We start from the raw sequence: 27,541 nt of genomic DNA, 5'->3' as shown, positions 1-27,541 counted from the left end.
TCCCCAACCATTCCTTTATATTTCATTCATTTCACACAAAATGAGGGCAAACTGTGTTATTAAAAGAGCAATTGTGCCCTGGCCAGTATTTCTCAGTGGTTAGAGCATCGGCCCACACACTGAAAGTTTTGGGTTTGATTCCCGGTCAAGGTTTAATCCTCAGCCCTTGTTGGGGCGAGTGTGGGAGGCAACCAATCTCTCTCTCTCTCTCTCTCTCTCTCTCTCTCTCTCTCTCTCTCTCTCTCTCTTCCCTTCCCTCCCTTCTACTCTCTCTAAAAATCAATGGAAAAAATATCCTCAGCTGAGTATTAACAAACAAACCCAAAAAAAGGGAGCAATTGTATCACCTATTAAAGTCTGACCAGTAAGTTCACAGGTCTTTTTGGGTGCCACCCTCAGTGTTCTGCAGAAACTGAAGTGACACAAGCAGTAAGACTAGGTTCAGGGTGTGTGTGTGTGTGTGTGTGTGTGTGTGTGTGTGTCTTCATCCCAGTGGCCAAGGGCTCCTCCCTTGATGACTCTGTGTGGCCTGATGAGAGGAGAGAGATGCTTGGTGGGAGCCTGATAGTCTATCAATCCTGCCACAACCTGGACTTGATGGCATTCATGTTGAACAGGTATCTTTTTGGTTAAAAGTTATAAATACCTGTTAGTTGGGATTATTCATGCTTTTGACTGAAGAGAAAGGAAGAGGTAAATACTAAATCCAGAATCTCGTGCTTTAACAACCAAGCAGAAATTAGCAGAGGTGGCCCATGCCATAGAGATCCTTCTAAGGGCCATGAATGGACATGGGTGGGGGTCAGGAAAGGGATGAGGCTCGGGAATGGGACAATGGACAGAGGTCAGATCAGAGATGAGACAATGGTACCTGGAACTTAATGGCATTAAAAAGCTGAAACTCACAAATGGCTATCATGAACCTTAGTGAGACTATTGAGGATATTCGAATATGAACAACACATTATGTAACAGTATTCTCTCAATTGTTAAATTCTTAGCTGACAAAACACATCATAATTATGTAAGAGAATGTTATTAATCAAGAAATACTGTATAAATATTTAGGGGTTTGGAAGTATGTAAGAGTAATAATATATAAGTATTTAGGGGTGTAGAAATATGTAAGGGCAATACTGTATAAGTATTTAGGGGTGTGGAAGTATGTAAGGGTAAAGTATCATGATAATACAACGTACTTTGATTGCAGCCAAGAAACAAAACCAGGAAATACAACTTACCCTCAAATGGTTCAAGAAAAAAATACAGATATAGAGAAAGCAAATGAGGCAAAATATCAACATTTGATTAATCTAATTGAAAGGTATATGGTTGTCTATTGTACTGCTATTCTATTAACTTTCCTACAGATTTGAACAAAAAGTTGTTAGGAAGCTTAAATTCTTTTTAAAAAACTGAAATACTTGGTTTGCTACAGTGTGAATGTCAAAATGTCCTGCCTCTTGGTTCCAGTCACAAGATTGGTGGAGTTCCCCAACCTTCTTCCATCCAAAATGCCTGCCCCCCAGACTGCCCAGACAACAGGCACTGCTCTCTCAAAGCCCCCTGGTTCCATATGTCTCCCCACTATCCCCAACAGCTCTCTTTTGGGGCTCCCATTGCATTCTATAACATAACTTCACTGCATTGTACTCATCTATTTACCTTTCTCTTTCCCAGGAAACAGAGATTCCTTGGGGATCATCACTGCAGCTTTCATTTTTGTAACCTGCAGCACCTAGCATAATGTGCAGCCCACAGGAAGTACTATTTCCATGTTGTGGAACAGTCAGTGAAGGAATGGCCTGTTGGATGGACAGATAGACAGATGGTAGGTGGAATATGACAAATGAAAGCAAGTAACCTCCAGGCTGGTTGACAGGGACTGAAATGATCAAAGTGTTAAAGGGTTTAGATTCTTGCTGAGACCCTAAAATGTGGCGAAAGCACTTATGCCACCACATGGAGTAGACTGAGTCCCCACTGTGAACCAGGAATGTGGAAGGTGATTCAGCAGTGAGCAGCCCAAAAATAAAGTCTCTGCTCTCAAGGTGCTTGCCTTCTTTTGGGAGGAGACAAACTCTAAACAAATGCATATCCAATAGCATATATCAGGTGGAAATGTGTTAAAAGTCGAGGGGCAGGGTAAGGGCTTCATAATGGGAGATGGGGGCAGAAGGAATGATTTCCAACAGCATGGCCAAGTAAAGCCATCTGAACACATCACATCTCTGCCTCCCTGAGAGATGGCCCAGCCCGGGGCCTGGCATGGGTCTGGGGAGCACTGCCTCCCCCTAGCGGTTGAGACAGGAACCACATGCCAGGCTGAGGAGAGGCTGAAGAGCGACCCCTCCCTGGCAGACGGAAACCAGTCAGAGAACAGGCCAGGAACTGAGCGGGAAGGCCATGTGGGTGGCTGTGGAGCAGCGGGTGGCCACAGTCCCTGGGTGCAGAGGGCAGTGGCGCAGAGCCTGGGCCGGTGGGGCAGAATCTTTGGCTCGCCTCCCAATCCTCCCATGGGCTCTACCCCGCCCCCCTTGCCCTTCTGAGACCGCTCTCCCTGAGCGCACTGATTGCTGACACACCCCCTAAGCAGCACTGAGGCCCCCTCCTGCTGGAAGCTCTTCTCCTTTTCTGGGACACCACGCTCTCCACGTCCTCCTCACTCTCCTTCACAGGCACCTCTGGGTCCTCAAAGGTTGGTGTTACCTGGGTTCCATACTCAGCTCACTTCTCTTTTCATTCCAGTCATATTCCCTGGGTGCCTTGCCCCCTCCCAAGTTTCTCTGCAGCCCTGAACCCCCTTCGCGAGCTCCAAACCCCACCTGTCCAGTTGCTTACATGTTCCAAATTACTGCCAGACTGTGAATTCCTTCCAAGGAAGATCTTAATTAATGTATTATTTCCCAATGCATGGTACCCTGCTGGTACACCATCAGCACTCCATAAAGCCTAAAACTACTCCTATTTGGGCTACAGATCCTGCCATTTGGGGGTTATCCCAAAGGCCCATCTCTGGGGGCTTATAAGCAATAAGGACACTGACACAGCCTACTGAGTGACAACAGACAAAAGGCCTGGGCGAGGCAGCCAGCTCTTCCTCAGGAGACACTGCTCCCAGGTGAGGCCCAGCCAGCCTTCAGCAAGGGTCCCCAAAACTGAGGCATTCAGGACTGGGTGGCAGCCCTGCCCCAGAGAGCAGACCAAGGGCACCCTTAGATGCCAGGCAGCCAGACCTCCCCATGCCCACCATGGCTGCTGCCCAGCCCAGGGCACATTTCCCCCCTGGTCTCTTGGGCTCCAGCTCTCCTCCACAGGTTCCAAAGCTGATGGAAAATAAAACTAGTTCCTTCCCTCCTCAAGGTGAAATTTGAATCTCTGCTACTTAGAGAACAAAGCCCTAACTCCTGAGCCACAAACCCATCCAACCACACCCCGTGCCTCCTTTGATCACCACCTGCCCAGCTCCAGCTCCAGCTCTTGACTGAAGCAGCCTGCAGGAGGCAGGCTCTCCCGAGTCCCGCACCTACCTCTGAATCCCCTTTCTGCTAAGCCACAGAATACACACTAGCATTCCAACTTTGTGTCCCACAAAAACATAATAAACAGATCACCAAGGTACTTACAGTGATTTTGAGGTAAGTCTGGAACACACCCCAAGAAATCTCCAGAATAACCCTGATCTACTAACCTTTGGGGATGGTTATTAACTGCTTGAATTATTTATTAAGTATCCTAATACAGGATATGGCAAAAGTAGATGTTCAGTTATTTGTATGGAAAATGTTTCCTATACTTAACAAGTGTAAACCTACTTTTGCCCTACCCTGTATTCAGCCAACATTCTCATATTGTGAGAGTGTTAGAAAGCTTGTGCAGGCAAATGCTATCCCATCTCCATGACTATCAATCCAAAAACCCAGAGGGCTAATCTGACAGGCCCTGTTCTGAACTGTGAACACATTCTGGCTACTACCAATTCTTTCTTTCCAAGGTTACACTGAAACCAACCTTAATATCCTACTGTTCCTACCAGATACTAGAATATATCATAAAGCCACAATAAGTGCGTACACAGGGGCAGATCAATGGAACCAGGTCAAGATATAGATCCAGCCCAGCTGGGTGTAGCTCAGGGGTTGAGTGTCGACCCAGGAACCAGGAGGTCACCAGTTCTATTCCCGGTCAGGGCACGTGCCCAGGTTGTGGGCTCGATCCCCAATGGGGGACTTGGAGGCAGCCAATCAATGATTCTCTCTCCCTCTCCCTTTCTCTCTGAAATCAATAAAAATATATATTTTAAAAGATATAGATCCAAATACATATAGGAATTTAGGATATGAGAACAGTGGCATTTCAAAGCAAGAAACGATAGATTGCTTAATAAATACAAAACAGTCCCACACTCATACAGGAGTGGGGCAGACTTGGACAAAGCCCTTCCCTAACACAAGCAACTACAACCCCCTCTTCCCCCAGCACGCCTCCCCCCGCCCCACCTTCCCCACCCAGAGATGCCCTCCCCGCCCGGCCCACTCACCTTTTCCTGGAGAGGGGCCGCCTCCGTCTCCATTTCTTCAGCTGCAGATGTCTCTGGTGGGGGGCGCACCTCATCACCCCCACCCTCAGTCCCCTCGTCCAGCAGGGCTGGCGGGGGAGCACAGGGCTCCTCTTCCACTAGCTCCTGAGGAGGTGGCCCCGCTGGGGGGCTTCCCCCTTCCTTCTCCAGCTCCTCCTGGGAGGGGAGCACCTCAGGGGCCAGTGTGGGTGCAGTCTCAGCCCCACGCTCCTCCTCCGCCCCCGGCTCCTCCACTTCTAACAGCAGCCCAGGCTCTGGCTCTGGCTCAGGCTGCACCTTGGGGGGCAGAGCTGGAGGCACGCTGGTGGGTGGAGGTCACTCCCTTTTCTGCGTTTCCAAGGTCCTTTCCTTATGTTCACCCTTCAATAGACTGAGTGAAAGAATCATGGGGCACCTATGGGCCAATCATTACTTAAAAATACATATGTTAATGAGAAATCAGTGCCAAGTACCTAATTGATACTCAGTATTTATTGAATGAAACCCATGACTTGGTGAAATTGACTTATATCGTGATAACATCTACCCTATTGTGAAATAAAAGCGTTTTTGTACATAACTGCTTATATATGCTACATTATCTCTGGAAGAACAGATAAAAACTGATCATACTGGCTGCTCTCGGTGACAGAGCAACATACTGGAACTTTTCAATTAACATTTTATATCTCTTGGGTTCTGAACTGTGAATATCCTACTCACAATACAGTGTAAATTTTTAAAATTTCTGTTCTAGCCTCTTCCTCAGGACCAATGTCAACTTTACCTAACCACTTTCCAGAATTCAGGTTCTTTACATTTTTGAAAAATCACTATTGCAAGAGTTTTCACACCTCGCACCATTCCCTGCAATGATCCTTAAGCCTTAAATGGCCCTCTCCACCTAAAATTACCTCAAAGGGTGGGGGTGGGGGAGAGACAGCTATCAAAAACATTTTAGAGATAAATAGGAAACTGGAACCTCACAATATAGTACATGTAATATTTTATTGCTGTGACTTTTCTTAGGTCTGATAGTGGTACTGTGATAATGTAGAAAAATGTCTTAACCCTGGGAGTTAAGGTTGAAGAACTTAGCGGTGAAGGGTCATGATGTCTGCAAGTTTTTACGTAGCCCCACAAAAAAATGTGCACATATAACTGTGTATTGATTACAGATAAAGTGCATATATAAATACAAGTTTATATGTAGATACAGACATTATAAACGCTGACATGAGAAAATGTTAACAACTGATTAACCTATGCAAAGGTATTATACTGTTCTATTCTTCTAACTTTTCTGCAGGCTTGAAATTTTTGAAAAAACAAGTTGAGGGAAATTTTAAAACCCCTAAGTTTCCCCAAAATTAGCTCAAACATCACTCCTCAGAATACACACAGTTGGGAAGTCACTCTCTTTTCTGCATTTCCAAGGTCCTTTCCTTATGTTCACCCTTCAACAGACTGAGTGAATGAAAGAATCATGGGGCACCTACCTCCAGTCCATAGATTTCAATACCCTCACATCTACACCTCTAGGTTCATGCTCATCACACATGCACCCCAGCAAGGCCTAGAAAATGTAGAACTGCTTAAAGGGATCAGACACTGGCCAGAAATGTCCAAATCTCAAGAATGTGTAGGAAGGCCTGTGGTGAAGTTGTCCAATTCCTGCCAGGGAGGTGCTGACGAAGGCAGGAGGTGGGGGTGAGAGGGGGGACACAGGTGTGGCAAAAGGCAGAAGCAGTAGTCGATGTCAAAGTACATAACTTTATTGGAAACGAGTGGGGGGTGTAGGAGACGGCTAGGAATCAGGCTCTGTGACAGGTGGTGGCTTCTCGTCATCAGGGGGACAATCAATGAAGTCAGCCAGCATGGCAGCTGTATCGTCCTGCTCCTTTGAGGGACAAAGATAAGATTCAAAACAGTCTCACACTCATACAGGAGTGGGGCAGACTTGGACAAAGCCCTTCCCTAACACAAGCAACTACAACCCCCTCTTCCCCAAGCACGCCTCCCACCCCGCCACCTTCCCCACCCAGAGATGCCCTCCCTGCCCGGCCCACTCACCTTTTCCTGGAGAGGGGCCGCCTCCGTCTCCATTTCTTCAGCTGCAGATGTCTCTGGTGGGGGGCGCACCTCATCATCCCCACCCTCAGTCCCCTGGTCCAGCAGGGCTGGCGGGGGAGCACAGGGCTCCTCCTCCACTAGCTCCTGAGGAGGTGGCCCCGCTGGGGGGCTTCCCCCTTCCTTCTCCAGCTCCTCCTGGGAGGGGAGCACCTCAGGGGCCAGTGTGGGTGCAGTCTCGGCCCCACGCTCCTCCTCCGCCCCCGGCTCCTCCACTTCTAACAGCAGCCCAGGCTCTGGCTCTGGCTCAGGCTGCACCTTGGGGGACTCGGCGGGAGGCAGATCTGGAGGCACGCTGGTGGGTGGAGGTCCTCCTTCTTCTACCTCCCCTCCTGCTGAGCCAAACTCCAACTCTTCCACCTCTTCCAACTCTTCCTCCTCCTCCTCCTCCTCCTCTTCTTCCTCTAATTCACCCTCCTCTTCCTCAAATTCCTCCTCAAACTCTTCCTCCTCTTCCTCCTCTTCAAAATACTCCTCTTCATCCTCTTCTTCTTCCTCAAAATCTTCCTCCTCCTCCTCTTCCTCTTCTTCCTCCTCCTCCTCTTCCTCCTCCTCCTCCTCCTCCTCATCACTGCTGTTGATATTAATAACTGTCAAATCTTCTTCCAGGGCTGGCGGTCCTGCCCCACTAGGAGTTCCTTCAGGCACCAACTGCGGTGGTTGGAGTGTCACAGGGCCAGGAACAGGAGGGGGTGGAGGTGGAGGGAGAGGCCCCGGGACTGTAGGAAGCTCTTCAGGCTCCTCCTTGGCTGGTAGAGGAGGGGAGGCTGCTGGTGGCCCAGCTGGGGCAACAGGGGGTGGGGTGGTGCCTGAGGGGGGTGGGAGTGGCAGGGGCGGCAGCCCCTCAGGCACGATCACCACACTGTCATCAGAGTCGCTTTCCAAGGAGATCTCTACATCAGACGCCTCCTCCTTATCATAGTGGACAAAGGCTGGCCTGGGCACTCTCCCCCCAAAAGTTTCATCTGGGGGTATCACAGGTGGGGGAGTGCCACTAGAAGCAAGGATGGGGTCCTCATTTGAGCCTGCCCGGTGGTTCTCAGGGCCAGGAAGGAGGCGCGGGGGTACAGACACCAGGCCTGGGACAGAGAGGCCTAAGTGGTTGGCTGTGGCTGGAGGTCCAGGACGTGCTGGAGGCACTGGGCCTGCCGGGGGCACAGGGCCTGCGGACGGCAGGGGACCCACCGAGGGCACAGGGCCAGCTGAGGGCATGGGGCCTGCTGAGGGCATGGGGCCCGGGGGATGAAAGGGTGGGGCCCTGAACGGAGACGGGGCCTCAGGAGGAGGAACTGGAGCAGGGGTGGGGCAGGTGGGGCCCATGGACTGCAGAGGAGGAACCCGGGGATGGGTCAAAGCAGCACAGGTCACCAGTGCTTCGGAGCAGAAAGAAGAGACCTGAGGGAGGAAGAGGAAGCGAGTGTGAGCATCAGGAACAGAGGGTTTTATGGTACCAGAGAGGACAGCCTGCCAGCATCAGAAACAAGAGGACCCTCAAACCAGAGAGATGGACTCGGCCCGTCTGCAGTTACCTCAAGGTTGTCTTCCCTCTGGCCCAGGGAGAAGGCTTGCAGGGCACAGGCGAGAGGAGGTGGGCAGCGAGGAGAAGGCGCCAGCAGCAGAGCCAGCAGCAGACGGTACAGTTCCCGGCGGCAGCGGGCGCTGGTATATGGGGAGCTGCCTAGGACATCGCCCTGTTGCACACCCATGACCAGGGGCAGGACCAGATCATGCAGCCTCTGAAAAGGACACGGGGCACAACTAGGGTCACCACCTAGACGATCCCTCCCTTCTCCAGGCCCCCTCCCAAGTTGCAATGGACGCTCTCCAGGGGCACAGCCCCTCACATGGACAGGCAGTGGCCCCGCCCCAAACTTCATGGGGACCAGGCTCCACTAACCCTGTGAGTCTCCTCCTTGATAAGTGGTCCGCACATGAGGATGGTCCGGCTGAGGCCTGGGGAGAAGAATGGGGTGTAAGAGACCTGTTACTAACAGGACTGAGAGAAGGGCTTCTGCAGCCCGTGGTTCAGGCAACTCACTTAACTGCTCTGAGCTCGTTTCTCCACCAGGAAATGAGGACCGCGCTACACAGGGCTGGGATAAGGTAGATGCACTGTCAATGTGCACTTATATATTTGAGAAGCACTGGCTCTCCTCTTCACATGGGGTGGGGTGACAGGCAGTGAAATACAGGGAACCCCAAGGAAAGTCACCCACTAACTGCACAGTGATTGACTACACTTCTGCTTCCAGATTAGCACTTGTGTTGGGAGGAAACCCCGCTGAGCAGCCTGCCTGAAGGGAGTGTAAGCTCCAGAGGCAGGGACTCACCCTTTGCTACAGCTGTCCCTGCACGTGCAGAGGATATGCAACAAGATAAACGAGACCCTGGGGGCAATATAAACGACCCAACACTCCTGCGCACCATTCCCTCCCGCAGATTCAAGATTTTGCCGCAGCCCTGGGAGCTGCATGGCTGCTTTGCTCCTTTTGGCCTCTCCTGAAGCTTTTTAGCTGGTTCTGCATTATCCACACCCTCTACTTCAACACCTGGTTTGGGGCTATGGCCCCAGCCATCCCAGCACTCTGAAGGTGCAGGGCACAGGCCTCACCCACCTCTCAGCGCAGCTGCGCACACATCGCTGTTGGCATTGCTATCCCCTTTTCGGTGGCTGGGAGGGGCCGCAGCCTCCCCCACGTCCAGCTTTAGCTTCTTGGGGGCGCTGGGCTTCCCCGTCTGCAAACCGCTGTCAGGGCTCCCCCGGGGACTGCGCAGCTGGTGGTGGAGGGGAACAGAGATCACACTCACAGGCACACAGGAAGGCAGGACAGAGTGAGGAGACGGTGTTGAATGGGGAGGCTCACGTGGACCGGGTGTGCAGGATGAAAGCCCTGGCACAGGAGATGTGGGCAGAGCCTCACTCACCTTCAGGGCGTCGGCTGGCGGGGAGATGTCACTGAGCAGGTGGGTGAGCAGGGCCTCTCCTGAGGCTCCTGCCTGAAGCACTCCTGCCGAGGCACCACACACCTGCACCCACAGCTCTAACACAGCGTACACCTTGGTCCGCACGGCACTGTGGAGTGAGCAGGGCAGCTTATGAGTCCTCTCCTCCCTCAGCGCCCAGCCCACCTGCATGGCCTCACCACCCTCTCCGCTTGTCCCCATCCTTGACGGTCACCTGTAAGGCTTCTCCTGGCCCAGAGAGACAGTATCCCTACCAATGCTCCAGGCATTGAGGACCTGGGGAAGCAGGCGGCTGATCAGGGCTCCAAAGCGCAAGAGCCGACCTCCACACCTGCGGGCGAAGACACAACAGTGACCTCCATTCCCAGTATGTCCTAGTCGCTTCCTCACACTCTGCCCAGTCCCACTCACGCAAGGATGAGCGCAGAGAGCAGGTCCAAGGCTTCCAGGTGGATAGAAGGCAGCAGCAACAACCGCAGGGGACCATCTCCAAGCAAGCTCTGCAGAATGAAATTGGCAAAAGGAGCAGGGAAATGAGACACAGAGAGGGAAAGGGAGACGGAGATGTGACAGAATACATATGGACACACAGGTAAGGAACACACCCGGGCCCGCCTCTCCCAACAAGATCAAACCCCCATCCTATAAAACAGAGCCTGAAGGATGAGGGGAGGGGGGCTGCCCTCTCGGCAATGTCTGCCTGGCCCCCTTGCTTGCCCTCCCCTCGAAGCATGTGCTACAGGTGTCCTCGCACGAGGGCAGAGAAACCACTCTGTGCATGTGTCGGGAGAAGCACAAGGAATAATGGCATTCGGAAAGAAGTAAGGTGCTGGCCAGACAACCTCAGGGATGATATCATTTGGGGAGCTTCAGTGATTGACTACACTTCTGCTTCCAGATTAGCACTACTTTCCTGGTTGCCATGGGTCCTAAGGACTGTGAACGGAGGACAAGCATCACTTACAATATTCTTGGCACTGATGCTGAGGGTCCGGCAGATGAAATCCAGGATTTCCTGCACAGGGATGGACACGGGGGCCCCAAACTCAGAGCTGGAGAGAATCAGAGCAGGGAGATCCTCAGCACAGGTTCCCCAGTATGACTGGCCCACCTCAAGCTCCTTCCTCATGATGCAGAAGACACCCCAGATCAATCCCTCCCCGTCCAGGCCCATGCTCCCTCCAGCACTCATTCACCTGAGCATGAGCCCCAGGCAGCTGGCCAGACCGGAAAACCTCTGCCGAAGCCGGAAAAGGTTGTGTGCATCAGCATCTTCTGCGGGGGAAAACAGCATCTCCACCCCCGGGCCTTCATACTGCACAGGAGCTGGACGTAAACACAGCAGCTTCACACTCCAGGGCTTTCCATCTCCTCCCTTTTCGTTTCTGGTGGATGGCCCACCATTCTGCCTAGAAATCAACCGTCCCACCCTCTGGGCCACCCTCCTGGTTCCCTGCTGCCACGCTCCCCAACCACTCTGCCACTGACTGCCAGCCATGGTCCCTACCTGGTTCTGCTCCCTCGTAGAGAGCCCCTAGCAGACTGTGCAATGAGGCCAGCAGACTGTGTAGCTCCTGTTCCCAGCTCTCAGTGTGCTTCAAGCCCTGGGAAAAGCCAGCCCCTAGGGAGGGCAGCCGGGAATAACACTCACACGCCAACTGCAGAGGAAAGGTCAGAAGCTTGGTCAGATGGGAATCCAGCCCAGCCAGACACCCCAGTGCCACCAATGCCAAGAAAAGGAGACCACAGACAGCTCTGAGGGAACACAGAAAAGGGACGATGGGGCAGAAGGACACAGATGTTGTGCCTCTTGAGTATGCCAACAGGGAGGGAACTGGGAACCTGGTCCAAGCAGAACCAAGAGAGAAATGCTGCCCGGATGGCATGGCTGAGTGGGTGAGCGTCAACCTATGAACCATGAGGTCATAGTTCGATTCTCTGTCAGGGCACATGCCCGGGACCCAGCTCAATCCCCAGTAGAGGGGTGCAGGAGGCAGCCAATCAATGATTCTCTCTCATCACTGATGTATCTATCTCTCCCTTCCTCTCTGAAATGAATTTAAAAAAATTTTTTTAAAGAGAGAGAGAAATGCTAAGAATGAGAAGAGAAGCTCCATCTCATGCCCACACTTTTCATCTGCCTCTTTTCCTTTACCTGCTGCAGCTGAGGGCTCAAGGCATCCACCCGAGACAGGAAAAAAGAGGCCAGCTTGCCCTGGGTTGTGGAAAAGAGGAAAAGGCTGGTGAGTCAGCTCCAAGGGCCAGAGACATCCACCCTGTCCATTCCCAGCAGCAGAATCTAAGCCCTCGCCTTTTCTCTTTCCTGCAGACACAGGCAGCAAAGCATTCGACGGGGTATCATGCCTGGAAGCAGACATGCTCTCATGGTAGAAAGACACCCTGAAGGTCAGCTCTCAACCTCAGCCTCCCTGTCTGGTGGGGAAAGGGTCTGGCCTGTGCCCCACAGACATTGTACTCCCTGCTGCCAATTGTCCCTCAAGCCGAAAGGTCACAGAGTGCTGAAACGCAGCAAGCCCCACACCCACCTCCCTACCGGCTTAAACAAGAAGCGGTGGTCCAAGCTGGCAGTTGAGGCACTAATTAGAGGTATGAGGGCAGGTCAAGGTCAGAGGGAGGGGAAGCCTCGGAAGAACTGAGGCGGCACCTCGCAGAGCAGTGACCTGTCCGTTGGCAAACATTCGCTCTGCCTGCTGTGTGAAGGTGCTGGCACAGAAGTGTTCTACCTGGGTCACAATTTACTGGGGGGTAGAATCAAAGGGGCCTGTGAAATTGATGGGGGCATGGGGAATTTTGTCATTTTCACTAACATGTAAGTAAAAGGTAGTATTTATTTCCACTTTAAATGTATACAAAAAGCCACAGTAGTATTAGCAGTACCTCTGGCTGTCACCAATAAAATCTCTCATTTTCATTTCACATTATAATTGTAACAGGGTATCTTGAGATACCATTCACATGTATCATTAATTTGAAATTCAGTAGATATTAGCCCTGCTGCTAGATCTTAAGTTTGACATATTCATGAAGAAGCACATACTACTCTATCACACTTTTTTAAAATATATATTTCAACAGAATAGGTTTCTCTTAAAATTCTATGTATTTTATTTTATGAATTTAAGAAGGGGTCCATGGCATAAAAAGGGATGAGAACACTGAAGGAGACCTATAGAAAGAAATGAGATGGGATTCCCACTTTCAGTGGGATGTGAGTGAGTCAGGAAGACCAGTATATGGAAAACAACCACCTGAACCCACAGTAGCATTCACTCTATCAAGAGGGGGACAGAGGGAGGATCCACAGGGACCGATCCTAGGAGGCAGGACTAGGGAGGGCAGGGCTGAGCTGGGTTTAAAAGAAAGGGGAGAATCCCCAGGAGACCAGAGAGGGGAAACACTGCTGAGAGCTACAGACCCAGAAGATGCCAAGGAGAAGAGGCGGAGGCCTTAAGTCCCAGCCTAGAAAGCATGGACTTTAGGGAAGGGAGGATGGGACATCACACACACAAATCTCAAGACAAATCAGCAGGGGCACCAGACACATGGCAGGGGACTTACGGGAGCAAAGTAGGAGCAGAAGCCTGTCAGTGTGGGGTTAGGAAACCAGCCCTCCAAGGACTCCCTCCCACCGACCTGTGGCAGCAACCACTGAGTTGCCCACATTACACTTCGTGATTCTCACTGACCACGAGACAAGCACTGTTACAGCTGACGCCAGGATAAAGACCAGGAACCACTTCCCTTGGGACCTGGACAGCACTTTCATGTCAGATGTGGTAGGACTCAGAGCACTTCAACCCAAACACAGTAACCATCCACAGGTCTCCTGACTCACCGGCTTCTCCCAGGGTAAGATTTCTTAGAGACCTGCCAGAGCCCCAACTCTAGTGGCACTCAGCCCTTCGGGCCAACTTACTGCTCACACTTTTCCTGAGACTCTGGCTCCAAAAGCTGGGCTGAGGCCAACAAAAGTCTGCTTATGTGACTGCAGTAAGCCAGAGTACAAGGACAGGGCTCTGACCACAGGTGGCCTGTGCAATGGCTCACTTGAAACATTTCACTTGACCTGCAAGCGCGCAAGCACGCCCAGGGTATCTCTCAAGAGTGTTGTAAAGAAAAGTTGTAAGAGATCAACCCACTGATTCCAAGGAATTACCAATGGATTTTTCGTGGGGTTAGGCCTCCCACTGATTCTAAGGAATTTGTGGGGTTAGGCCTCCCACTGATTCCAAGGAATTACTATTGGATTTGGCGAGGCGAGGTAAAGCCTCTACAGAAGTAACCTCATGGACTTAGAATGCTTGAGATACATCATTCAGGAGGAGTAACCCTGAGCTTGGAGACTGCAACTGCCCTGGGAGCTTCTGGAGGATGGGACAGAAAACAGATAAACTTTCCAAAATGGCAAGTACGTTTCCTAAGATTTTCTCAGTACAAACTGCCCCTAGGGCCTTTGTACAAAACAGATTCTTATCGGACATGCTAGCAACAAAGACAAAATCCTCAACATCCTCAACAGTGAGCAGTTCTTCAGATGACATGTCATTCTTTTCTTTTTTTTAAAAAATATATTTTATTGATTTTTTTACAGAGAGGAAGGGAGAGGGATAGAGAGCCAGAAACATCGATGAGAGAGAAACATCAATCAGCTGCCTCCTGCACACTCCCCACTGGGGACGTGCCCACAATCAAGGTACATGCCTGTGACCAGAATCGAACCCGGGACTCTTCAGTCCGCAGGCCGACACTCTATCCACTGAGCCAAACCGGTTAGGGCGACATGTCATTCTTAAAGGCATACATATCCTGTTAACAACATATGAAAGTGTTGTTGGTTTGGAAAGGATACTCAAAATGCAGGCCATAACTTGAAAAACTACATGTTTAGCTCTAGCTGGTTGGGCTAAGTGGATAGAGCGTCAACCTGTGGACTGAAAGGTCCCGGGCTTTATTCAGGTTAAGGGCACATGCCCAGGTTGCAGGCTCGATCTTCAGTAGGGGGTGTGCAGGAGGCAGACCGTCAATGATTCTCTCTCATCATTGATATTTCTATCTCTTTCTCTCTCTTCCTTCCTATCTGAAACTTCAGAGGGAAGGCAGGGCAGGGTTGAGGCGGGTGGGGGGAGGGGGAGGAGTTGTAAGAGATCAATGAAAGGACTTATATGCATGCATATAAGCATAACCAATGGACACAGACACTAGGGGGGTGAGGGCATGTGCTGGGGGGTGAGGGTGGCCTGGGGAAAAAGATACATATGTAATCCCATCTAATAAAAGAGTAATATGCAAATTGACCGTACCTCCGCTACACCAACACGCCACGCCCACCAGCCAATCAGGAGCGAATATGCAAATAAGCCCAACCAAGATGGCTGCAGGCACAGAGAGCAGGAGGGAGGCTTGAGCAGGAGGGAGGAAGTCAAGCTTTCCGCCTGCCCTTGCCAGCCCAGGCCTCCACTCAAGGCTACAAAGTTTCAATGATAGAAGATAAATAAATCCAAACAGAAATGGCCGCAGCCACAGAGCTGGAAAGAGCAGGAGGCTAAGGTTTCCCCTGGCGATGGAGGAAGCCAAGCTTTTGAAGCCCTGGCCTGCCTTGGTCTCCGCTCCAGGCTACAAAGTTTCAATTATAGAAGATACATAAATCCCAACAGAAATGGCTGCCACCATGGAGCGAGCAGGAGGCTTGGCTCCACTCCAGGCTACAAAGTTTTAATTGTAGAAGATAAATAAATCCCAGATACCAGGACCTCTGCTTGGGTCGCCAGGGGGCGTGGCCGGCCTGCAAACCACCACAGGCCCCTCGCCCAGGCTGCCCCTCACCCCAAGGGAACCCCCACCCTGATCTGGGATACCCTTCAGGGCAAACCAGCTGGCCCCCATCCATGCACCAGGCCTCTATCCTATCTAATAAAAGAGTAATATGCAGATTGACCATCACTCCAACACACAAGATGGCTGCCCCCATGTGGACACAAGATGGCCACCACAAGATGGCCAGCAGGGGAGGGCAGTTGGGAGGGACCAGGCCTGCAAGGGAGGGCAGTTGGGGGCAATCAAGCCTGCAGGGGAGGGCAGTTAGGGGTGACCAGGCTGGAGAGGAGGGAATTTGGGGGTGACCGGGCCTGCAGGGAAGGGCAGTTGGGAGGGACCCAGGCCTGCAGTGGAGAGCAGTTGGGGGTGACCAGGCCTGCAGGAGAGGGCAGTTAGGGGTGACCAGGCCTGCAGGGGAGGGCAGTTAGGGGCAAACAGGCTGGCAGGGGAGCAGTTAGGCATCAATCAGGCTGGCAGGGGAGTGGTTAGGGGGTGATCAGGTTGGCAGGCAGAAGCGGTTAGGGGCAATCAGGAAGGCAGGCAGGCAAGCAGTTGGGAGCCAGCAGTCCTGGATTGTAGAGGGTGCAGGCTGGGCTGAGGGACACCCCCCCCCTCCATGCACGAATTTCGTGCACCGGGCCTCTAGTACTTTAAATAAAGAATAAAAATAAATAAAACTACGTATCTGACAAAAGAGCATAAATTATAAATGAATGCTCCTGACCACTCACAATGAAAATTAAGAGGCACAAACAGAGAAAAACACTTGGCATTCTAGTCTCCCTGACTATTCAAATCTTGACCCTGAAGTTAACAATACTCCCACTTTCATGGAGAATGCAGGCAAATACAGACAACCCCAAACCAAGCTGAATCAAAGCAGATATTTGCAGTAACACCTTACAAACTTTGACCAGTGAGGGGTCAGGGACAAAGATCTATCTAGCCCATGTAATTTGATAATATATAGACCATTTCAGAAGGCAGGCAGTTTTTACTAAACTTGATAAAACTTTAGTAAAAAAAAAAAATAAAAACCACAAAACTTTTCTAAGCTTTAGTAAAATCCATGAGTTACTCCAAATACCTTCTTGACAAAAGTCTTGCCCTGCCTACCCAAAGAGTCTATTGCCTGTCATTAGTGGCATTCACATGAAAATAAAAAATCAACAAGGACAGGACTCCATGTTCTCTGAGGAGCATCATCTGCTCGGGGACTTTTCAGATACAACTAACCAGTTACTAAAGCCACTGCAGACACCACCCCCAGATCACAGCATGCGTGCACAGAGCTCCCCATCTGGCTCACAATCCTTCTCAAGCCACTAACAATTGATCAGAGCTGGTGTCAGTGTTGAAGCCTACCTGCCAATCCTGTCTACGTTCTTAAAAGCTTCTAGGGAGTTTAAGTGTATGTGTGTTGGGGGGGCAGGGGGAGGGGAGAACAGGCTTTAAAGGCAAACAGATCTGATACCAACCTTGAGTTAAGTTAGTTAAACACCTGTGGGCCTGTTTCTTGGTTAGTTTGGTGACACCAACTCCACACAATGACTATAATAATAAAATGAGACGACACATCTCAGACACTCGACAGAGAGCCTGGCACATTGTGGGTACCTAATAAATACCAGTTTCCTTACCCTTTCTTTTACTTTCTTGATTTGGTCATAGAACCATGTGAATTTACTTTCAAGATAATGTGAATGGCAAACTCCCCCTTAATTGATAGTACTGATGGCTGATACAGTTAACTACATCAGTTATACAAAACAATTATTAATCTGATGCTAATTCCAGTTCTCTATATAAATTTGTGCTTCCATCTGAGTAAGATGCCCAATGGTTTATCAAGCTATGAATATAAAACAGAGAACATTTGCCGAAGCCGGTTTGGCTCAGTGGATAGAGCGTCGGCCTGCGGACTCAAGGGTCCCGGGTTCGATTCCGGTCAGGGGCATGTGACTTGGTTGCGGGCACATCCCCAGTAGGGGGTGTGCAGGAGGCAGCTGATCGATGTTACTCTCTCATCGATGTTTCTAACTCTCTGTCCCTCTCTCTTCCTCTCTGTAAAAAATCAATAAAATATATTTAAAAAAAAAAAAAAACAGAGAACATTTAATGTACAGGAGAACACCTCTTTGTTCTTAGGTACTAGCTGACATCCAATTATACTGCAAACAACAGATGTGTCAATTACAATGCCCCTTAACTGTTACTGCTTTGGCAGAATTTATTCATTCATTCATTCAAGTTAGCATTGAAAACAAAGCTAACTTTTTCACTGACCTCCTCTCTCACCTGACCCACGTACCTCCTACCTGTATGATCTACTAAGGCTCAGCAGTACAACACCTTGTATGGGTCATGGGGGAAAGGGTAGGGAAGTGACTAAGGGAATTTAGTCAGGAATATAAGACAACGTGTTGGCGATGTTGTTACAAGGAAGTAATAAATCAGGAAGGCTTCCTGGAGGAAATTACAAGAGTTTTAGGAACAAAGTAAGAGCAAATGGTAGGAAAAAAAGGCAGGGCACTCTAGAGGTACAGAGGAGGAGGGCAAAAAGGGGAAGGAGCCCATGGCTAAGAGCCTGGGCTTTGGCATCAGATCTAGTTTCCCATCTCTATTGATCTTAGGCAAGTTAATTTCAATTTCTTCACCTGTGATGATTAAATGAGATAATGCATGTGACGTGCTAAGAGGTGGTATAATTATAGCTATGGCAATCAATGATAGAAAAATCAGAAGACAGGTGCTTAGAAGTCTCAGCAATAGCATCTGAGGTAAGAGAGCTACAAGGCTGAAGTTGGTGGGAAGAGGAATTTCCATGAATACTTACTTTGAGAGACCCACAAGCCCGAGGAAAATAGGTCATACATGCCTTCATTCCCTCCAGTGCTGAGAACTCACACTGTGGGGGGAAAAGTAAGGAAGAGATGAGAGTCCAATGCCCCCACAGACTCCCATCTCCACCCCACAACCTCTCAAGGTCCCTCCTCATACACTTTTTCTTGGCCCTTCCTTCTTTGCACTTCTTTGATCCTATTCCCCAATCACTTCCCATCACATTCCTTAATCCAAGCGGTCTGAGTAAGGTAGGCATTAAAAGGGGCCAAAGGGCAGAGGGACTGGGCAGGTGTCTCACCTCTGGTCTGAGGCCCAGCAAGGAAGTGAGAAGGCCAGGGAGGTGGTTCATGGAGATGTCCCGGAAGAGTGTAGGAAGCTGGGCTGCATATCGGAGCAGGTCCCTCAGAACAACCACAGCCAAATCCATCGTGGCAGGTGGGTCCTGGGACTAAAAAGCAACAACACCCCATGCTTCCAACCTCACCTTCATGGTCACCAAGAGGAGGAGGAATGACAGGTATGACAACATGGGGCTTTTGAGAAACACCACAGTTAATGTCAACATTACCATCAGATCCACTAGGAATAGAGTGCATTAGAGACATGGAGTATTCAAAAGTAACATATTTGTCTATAGAAACAACGTGTTTACATTTTCATATTAGGGGTATCTGGGGTCCTAAGAATTTGTTTGGGGGACGGGGAGAGTAACAAATCCACAACTGAAAGATCTAACCGGAAGAGCTCAAGAGCTTGATTCTCCCATACTCTACCTCCCTTCAGTGGAAGAGCTCTCTCAGCCTAAAAAACATCTCAGCCGCAACAAAACCACTGCATCTCTAAGCTGGTTCAAACCTACCCTGGAACTCACGAAGAAAAACGGTTTGGGTCCTAACCGGTTTGGCTCAGTGGATAGAGCGTCGGCCTGTGGACTCAAGGGTCCCAGGTTCGATTCCGGTCAAGGGCATGTACCTTGGTTGCGGGCACATGCTTAGTGGGGGTGTGCAGGAGGCAGCTGATCAATGTTTCTCTCTCATTGATGTTTCTAATTCTCTATCCCTCTCCCTTCCTCTCTGTAAAAAATCAATAAAATATGTTCTTTTTAAAAAAGAGAAAAAACGACTTGGGTCTGGCCAGTGTGTGCAGTGGTTAGAGTATTGTCCCACACACTGAAGGGTTGTGGGTTCCATTCCTAGTCAGGACACATACCCAGGTTGTGGGTGCAGGCATGAGGCAACCAATCGATGTTTCTCATATTGGTGTTTCTTTCTCCCTTTCCCTTCCTCTCTCTCTGGAATGCATAAAAAAAAATGTGCCCACCCAGCCAACATAGCTCAGTAGTTGAACGTCGACCTATGAACTAAGAGGTCGAGGTTCAATTCCGGGTCAGGGTACATGCCCAGGTTGCAGGCTCAATCCCCAGTGGGGGGCATGTGGAAGGCAGCTGATTGATGGTCCACAAGCTAAAAATTTTTACATTTTTAAAGGGTTGGCAAACTAACAAAGAAAAAAACAACAGGCAACAGAAACCATATGTAGTTCGCAAAACATGAAAGATTTACTATCTATAAACATTTACTTCATAGAAAGTTTCCCAGCCCCTGAGCAAGACTAAGCACCATGAAGCAGGGTCCACGTCCACCTTACCACTGTCTCCCAGAGCTTAGCACACAGCCTGCCACATGTGCTCAGAACGGCTGTTGAAGAAGTAAATGGAGATGTCATCAAAGATGTAAAAGGAGAAAAAAATTAAAATGTTGAAAGAGAAAGAAAGGAGAGGGCAAGAAAAAAGAAATCAAACACCTGGAAAAAATAACTTTAGAGATGTCACTCATAAGAAAAGCTAATGAGGAAGTGAAACAGTCAGAGGTTACAGTGTGTGAAAGGTCAGATGAATTAAAGTAATTCAGTAGATGAAAATATCAAAAAGCTTAAAAGGACTTCCATTTGAAGCCTATCCTCCCTACTATCAGAAAACTGCTAATTATTCTGTCCTCAGAACTAAATGTCCAAGCCACAAAAAAAAAAAAAACACCACATCCAGAATGGAGAATAAGGAATGGTGGGGGGAGGGGGCGGGGTCAGGGCAGCAGCTGAATCCTTACCTGCAAGACCTGCTGAATGCTCCGAAGCCAAGAGACACAGTGCTGCTGGAACATCTCTGTAGAGCTCTCCCCAACCAGCAAAGACAGCAGACAGAGGCCCTCAAACCTTGTAAGAAAGAAGTGAGTGATAACAAGGTGGAGGCCAGACTTCAGAGAAAGCTATTTATTGCTCTTTCACACTCACTGGACTAGACCTACAGCAAGACTTCACCTCCAATCACTGTGGTTTCTAAGTCCTGAAATACTCAGAAGACTCGGAGTGAGGTACAGGCAGCAAGGAAAGGGAACAGAGATCATCATAATCCCAGGCGGGGCTGGAATTGGTGAGATTCAGCTCCAGTGAGTTCATGAAAGAATGACACTTCCTCCTGGGAGCGAACCTCTTGACGCCACGGGTGGACAGTAATGGACAGATGTATAGCTCACTGCCTAAGGAGACATCCTTCTGGAGGGAAGAAAAAAAGGTTAAAGACTTACCGAGTTTTGATAGAACTGAGACGTGCATTACTGAGACCCACCAACGCCCCAACAGCTGAAAGGTTCTAGAAGAAAACAGGGAAGTGAGTCAGGAATAGGATGCTAAAGGTGCAGAATTTCTCCAAGCCCTGCCGTGTCCCAGTATCCATGAAGCCTTTTCTGAAGTCCCACCTCCTTTGCGGATAAAAGACCATTCCTCTAGAGGCCTGAGCCTGTGTCCCATTTTCAGCAGGTGACACACATAGCAGCCCGTCCTGCAGACTTTCCTCAAAGTCACGTCTTGCTTGGCCCCTTCTTTTACTGTCCACCCAACAAATGAGTGCTCTACAGAGGACAGCCCCACTCATCCCAGCTGCCAGACCTCAAAGACAGGTCTGCTTCACCTGTGATCCCTGAGCAGCACCTAGCAGAGGAGACATTCATAAATGCTTGCTGAATGGACACTGAACTCACCTGTTTCCCTTCCGCCTTCACCCCCAAACAAATCCCCCTCCTCCTGTCCCTGGCTTCCTTAGACCTGTTAAGAATGCCAAGGTAGACTTCTGGTCAAGATGGTGTACAAGTAAGTAAATGCTGTACTCACCTCCTCCCATGACCACATCAAAATTACAACTAAACTACAGAACACCCATCATTGTGAACAGCCTGAAATCTAACTGAACAGAAGTCTGGTAACTAAGGACATACAGAAGAAGCCAGACAGAGACTGGTAGGAGGGGCAGAGATGTGGAACAGGCTGGTCCCACACCCACGTGTGGCAATAAAAAATCTGAAGGGATATCTCAGCTTCGGAGGTCCGCCCTGAGGAGTGAGGGGTCTAAGCCCCACTCGGGACTCCCCAGGCCAAGAAGAGAAGTTCCCATAACTTCGGGCTGTGAAAACCAGCAGTGAGACGGAGGGCTGTGGAATCCCAGGCACAGACTTACTTATTCGGACTGGCTCCTCTGAACTCCAGCACTGGGGCAGCAGCTCGAAAGGCAGCAGGGACATACAGGGAACAACTAAATTATCTGGCTTTGGGGCAAGGGCTGGAGAGGTAGTTTTCTCCCAGAGAGAAATACTGGCAGAACTTGGATAATATATTTTCAAGGACTTTTTCCTTTACTTTTGTTAACGTTTTAAAAATATGGATGGCATGGCAACTACTTAAAGGGAAGACCGGGTTCCTTTCCCCCTCTATGTGCATGAGACTGAGATTCAGGCACTGAAGCCGGGCTCGTTTCTCTTTCCTCGTTCCACGTTGGCCTGTTTTAACAGAATGGGGCTATCTTTGTTGTAAGATACGTGTAGCCCAGTGGTCGGCTAACTCATTAGTCAACAGAGCCAAATATCAAAGTACAACGATTGAAATTTCTTTTGAGAGCCAAATTTTTTCAACTTAAACTATATAGGTAGGTACATTGTTATTAACTTAATTAGGGTACTCCTAAGCTGGCCTTTGCTAAAAACTCAAAGGGCCAAAGAGCCGCATGTGGCTCGCGAGCCGCAGTTTGCCGACCACTGGTGTAGCCTAATGTTTTTTAGCTTTGTGGTCTGAAGTGTTTCTCTCTCAAGCAGATTCCTAAGGAGATCAAATCTTTGTTGCTCAATTGCTCTGAGATGCGTGGTTAAAACAACCTTCATGCCCTAAGATCTACTTTTTAAGCCTGACATGCCTTGTAGTTATCAACTGCATGTATGGCCTCTAGAAGTTAGTGTGCTAAGCTGACCAATACGATGGTAGTAACTGTCCACAGGGTTTGTCTCCAAAGAAAAGGATTGTGTAGCATAGCAGAAATATAAGCTACCTGGGCATGTTGTAACGCCGTTAGAAAGTAACTCAGAGCAAGTTTTGTGAATATAAGTGCAGTGCTCTCGTCACATTCTGCTTTAAAAGGCTCTGGCAAGTACAGACAGACTAAAAAGAAATACTGGCAGGAGCCATTGTTCCTTTGCTGGCCTCTTCTCCGGCACCACATCTGAGTCTCCATCAACCTGGCTAACACTGTTCACCCCACCCTAGTTATTTCCTGATCTTGACCCACCCAACTTGCCAACCCACCCAAGTGGCTTCCAGTAGCTTTTCCATATAAACAGTCTGTCTTGCCCTAGCTGGTTTGGCTCAGTGGATAGAGCGTCGGCCTGTGGACTGAAGGGTCCAGGATTCAATTCCGGTCAAGGGCACATGCCCAGGTTGCAGGCTCAATTTCCAGGCAGCCAGTCAATGATTCTCATCATTGATGTTTCTCTCTCTCTCTCTCTCTCTCTCTCTCTCTCTCTCTCTCTCTCTCTCTCTCCCCTCCTTCCCTCCTTCCTCTCTGAAATCAATAAAAGTATATTTTTTAAATAAAATAACCAGTCTATCTCAGCTCATGCTTCAGAGTTTCCTAAAATCTCACAAAGGTTCACAAACCCCAAACAAGCAGAAGCTGGCTTCACCATGCCCCAACTAGCTAAGCAGCCCCAAACACAGCACTAGCAGCACCTAAACTCAGCTCATAGCTTAGCCTCTCCCAGGCACCTCCAAGCCCAGCACAAATGGCAACCATCTGCACATCACTTTGTAGCTCATACCAGGTGGCTCTGAGCAGGGCACAAGCAGCAGCTAACCTTGGCCTGCACCACCCAAGAGACCCCAAAACAATACATCCAGTGGCCAGCTTCAGGCACGTCAGAGCACCACCCAACCACCTCTAGAAATGACATACTCAAAGGACACATTCAGCAGGCACCAGTACCCTGATAAACAAATCCTGCTCCATAAGGTTAACCCCTGCACAATGGCTCCTCCACTGTAGTCACAGCCAGTCCTCATAATCAATCAGCCTGAGGATTAATCCATCTCATTCATGTACCAACAGCAATCAAGGTGGAACTACAATAAAAAGGCACACACAACCCACACAGGGGACACACCTGGAGCGTCCAGCTCAGGTGACCAGGGAGACTGTACCACTGGGCCCCACAGACACTCTACCAAGACCAGGAGACATGGTAGCTCTACCTAATACATAGAAACAGAGAGGGAAGCTGCCAAAATGAGGAGATAAAGAAGCATGTCCCAAATGAAAGAACAGAACAGAGAAATCCCAGAAAAAGAACAAATGGAGACAAGCAATCTACCAGATGCCGAGTTCAAAACACTGGTTAAAAGGATGCTTAATGATCTCAGTGACAATTTCAACAAAGAGATTATAGAAAATAAATATAGAAAACATAAAATGAATATAGAAGACATAAAAAAGAACCAGTCAGAAATTAAGAATACAGTAACCGAAACAAAAAATACATTAGAGCCCTAACTGGTTTGGCTCAGTGGATAGAGCGTCGGCCTGTGGACTGAAAGGTCCCAGGTTCGATTCCGGTCAAGGGCATGTACCTTGATTGCGGCACATCCCCAGTAGGAGGTGTGCAGGAGGCAGCTGATCGATGTTTCTCTCTCATCGATGTTTTTAACTCTCTATTCCCTCTCCCTTCCTCTCTGTAAAAAATCAATAAAATATTTTTTTTAAAAATACATTCGAGGGAATCAACAGATTATATGGAGAGAATCAAATCAGCAATTCAATTCCCTGTCAGAACCTATGGGAAAGCAATATTGGTAATTAAGCCTAGGTGGATGAGCCAATCAACAGATCTTTTTTTCTCAAGCACCAACCCTATTCACTTACCTTCATTGCTCTTCTCCACTAGACTAGAATTTCTCTCAAGAAATTTGTCTTGCTTATCTAACCTAAAGATGAGGAATAGTAGCTAACACATAACAAATAATAATAAATGTTTACCGAATGAAAATCTATGGGGAAGCAAGGGAAACCATACAGTTCCATGTACTGAGGACCCAACATCAGAGACACAAGTAGGAAAAAACTCAAGGCAGGATATACTCAAAAAATGTGATACATGCAATATTAAAGGAAGGAGTCTAGCTTCCCACATCACCTTTAGCTTCTTTACTCAAAATTCTACTAGACTTTTAGACATTTAGAGAAAATAAACAAGACATTAAATTCACGTAGCTCGCCTTGAGGGAGGAAGGGAAAACTTGAAAAAGATGATGAAAGAAATCACACATATATAGGCAGAATATATAACATTTCAGAAATACTTAGGAACATGAATCAGAGGAGGATTTAGAAGGAAGAGAAAATATGTAATCAGCTCCTGCTTCTGAAACTGGGCTGAGATAGCAGAGGCACAGTTTCATTACCCTCAACAATGAGGAGTAACGGTAATACAAGTAATAAATGAGGTCATCCCTCATAAATTTGGGGCTAAGATAATTGGACCACCCGGCAGATTGTGACAACCCTCTTCCTGGAAGGAAGCATAGAGCTTGCAAGGTCCCATAACAAAGGCTGGACAAGAAAGGTCTCATGTACATCAGTCTTGAAGCATGGGTAGAATTTGGGGGGGAAGACTGGGGGAAAGGATGGGGGCAAGAGATATGAAAGGAACACCTTCCATAGGTTAGACATGTTATATCTTCTTAGAATCAGTGGCTTCACCTGAACAAGATGGGGGTTCAAGCTAGAATGGAAGCAATGACAAAGATACGGAAAGGAGTGGACAGATCTAAATACTCAGAGGATAAAATCAACAGGACCTAATTAGAGTGCATATGGAGGTGTGTGAGCAAGAAAAAAAGTGTTTAGGATGGATGACATGTGGGTTTCTAGCTTGCAGAACTGAATGGATATTCGATTCTACTCTTAGTATAATCCAAAGAACCCTACTAAACCCGTCTAAAAAGCTCTACATGATCTGTCCACTGCCGACCCACCTCACCAGCCTGGTAGCGCCCACTCTCTTCCCCTCCACCTGAGCGAGCCCAGGCACAATGCCCTTCTTTTCTGCTCCTTCCTACCACAGGGCCTTCGCACATGAACGTTCCCCTGACTGAGCCACTCTTCCCCTTTTCTTTCCCGACCAACCCCTACTCATCCTTGGGGGTCTCAGCTTAAACTCCAGTACCTCTAACCTAATTCTCCAGATTAGGGTTAGAGGTCCCTGCTATACAATGCTCAGTGTTTTATAACACTTTGTTCATCACCAGCACATCTACACCTGAAGCATCCAGTACTTGGCCCTCAGTATGAGTTCAGTAAATATTTATTTGTTAAATACACATCCACTCAGCAGGAAAAAAAAAATCGCAAAAACAGGTACTCAACTGAGGAAAAAGAAGCTAAAGATCATAGAGTGACGGGGCCTGGAATGGAATCCATTCGTGTGTGACTACCAATAGCCTAGCAATAGAGAAACGAGGCCCATATTTTCCAGAGTTTCTCCTCGTGGCTGGAAAAGGCGAAATACGTGAATTCCGTGCAGACTGATACCCGGATTCGCTCTCTGCACCCAGCTCTCCTTCCCTCCGCCTGACTACTGCAGCTGCAGCTCGGAGAACCTGGCGCACAGATGCTGCTCCCACCTCCCACCGGGGCCGCCCGCACGCCGATCACCGACTCACCTGGGCCCCGCCCACCGTCCCATGCAGCCGCAATAGGCACATGAGCCCGGGCAAATGTGGGGCCGAACGGGCTGGGGGATGCACGGGAGGAATGGTGGACCCCGCTCGCGGCTGCAGCAGCCCGGACACGCTCTCCAGCAGCAGCATGCGGAGGCGCGGGCCCGAGCCCACCGCCGAGAGGCCCCCGGCCCCGCCGGGAACCCCAGCCGCGGAGCCCGCAGAGGGCCCACTGAGAACAGCGGCGGCCATCTTCACCCGGGCTCTAGGGGTGGCGTGGCGCGGCGCGATGACGCAAACACACCGCGACGCACGCCTGTGGGGAGGGGAAGCAGGGGCTTGTGGTCCTGCGCCTCGGAGGCACGGAGATTGGGCTCCGGGCTCCGGGCTCTGGTGGGAGGGAGCATGCGCGGGGTGGCCGGTGTGCCGGGCGCGGGTGTTAGTTCCTGGACTGCGAAGGGCGGGCTGGCGGGCGGGCGGGCCGGGGGCGCCTAAAGAACACACGCGGTCAGGACAAAAGGCACCGAGTCCCGAAAGGGATCCTTTACATTAACACCAGAGTCCAGACACTTTCGTTCTAGGCCGCACTGATGCCTAAGGAACTGACCTCTTGTGTGAAACCATAGACATTTTACACTACATTCACAACCACAGAACTGACACAGCACACTGCTTGCAAATTTAAAAAGGTAAATAAATCTAATATTGGAATGATGTACAAGGCATAGAACGCTATTCTACATGGTTGGCAAGGAAGTAAATTGATGCAACCTTTCTTGATGGCATCTTGCTAGTTCCCGAGGCAGTCTCTTTCATCCGATATTTATTCATTCAACAAATATTTATTGAGCACCTTTTAAGGTGCCAGGTGCCATTCTAAGTGATGAGAATAAAATAATGAAGAAGACAATTCCCTTCTAGACAGAAGAGAGAGTCAATAAATAAGAAAATAAATACATTTTGTATAGTGCTATGTGTTATTTTAAAAAATAAGCATGGCCCTAGCCTGTTTGGCTCTGCAGATAGAGCGTGTCCTGAGGCCTGAAGGGTCTTGGGTTAGATTCCAGTCAAGGGCACATGCCGGGGTTGTGGGCTCCATCCCCAGTGTTGGTTGTACAGGAGGCAGCTGATCAATGATTCTCTCTCATCATTGATGTTTCTATCTCTCTCCCTCTCCCTTCC

General features: G+C 49.2%; 1 protein-coding gene across 1 annotated transcript; it reads right to left on the bottom strand.

Annotated features, from left to right (window-relative positions):
* Positions 1 to 5,999: 5,999 nt before the first annotated feature.
* Positions 6,000 to 26,617, bottom strand: PELP1 (proline, glutamate and leucine rich protein 1). The gene is made up of 17 exons (XM_079799277.1): positions 26,363 to 26,617; positions 20,914 to 20,978; positions 20,437 to 20,542; positions 18,630 to 18,779; positions 18,324 to 18,395; positions 11,808 to 11,867; positions 11,160 to 11,310; positions 10,849 to 10,978; positions 10,617 to 10,704; positions 10,064 to 10,152; positions 9,867 to 9,983; positions 9,614 to 9,761; positions 9,304 to 9,463; positions 8,586 to 8,641; positions 8,218 to 8,424; positions 6,632 to 8,083; positions 6,000 to 6,458 (listed from the first exon to the last, which is right to left on the bottom strand). The coding sequence occupies exons 1-17, from the start codon at positions 26,609 to 26,611 to the stop codon at positions 6,366 to 6,368; spliced, it is 3,393 nt and encodes a 1,130-aa protein (XP_079655403.1). The 5' UTR covers positions 26,612 to 26,617; the 3' UTR covers positions 6,000 to 6,365.
* Positions 26,618 to 27,541: the final 924 nt, after the last annotated feature.

The sequence above is a fragment of the Cnephaeus nilssonii genome (assembly GCF_951640355.1).
Source record: "Cnephaeus nilssonii genome assembly, chromosome: 19".
Lineage (NCBI taxonomy): Eukaryota > Metazoa > Chordata > Mammalia > Chiroptera > Vespertilionidae > Cnephaeus > Cnephaeus nilssonii.
The sequence above is the reverse complement of the archived record's forward strand: the minus strand, read 5'-3'. Positions and strand labels throughout refer to the sequence as shown.

Excerpts from the sequence above, each read along its gene's own strand:
- PELP1 (XM_079799277.1), bottom strand. The coding sequence starts at position 26,611 with ATGGCCGCCGCTGTTCTCAGTGGGCCCTCTGCGGGCTCCGCGGCTGGG. Across the intron at positions 18,396-18,629 it reads TGCTGGGCCTCAGACCAGAG|TGTGAGTTCTCAGCACTGGA; the intron begins GTGAGACACCTG and ends TTCCCCCCACAG. Across the intron at positions 10,979-11,159 it reads CTACGAGGGAGCAGAACCAG|CTCCTGTGCAGTATGAAGGC; the intron begins GTAGGGACCATG and ends GTTTACGTCCAG.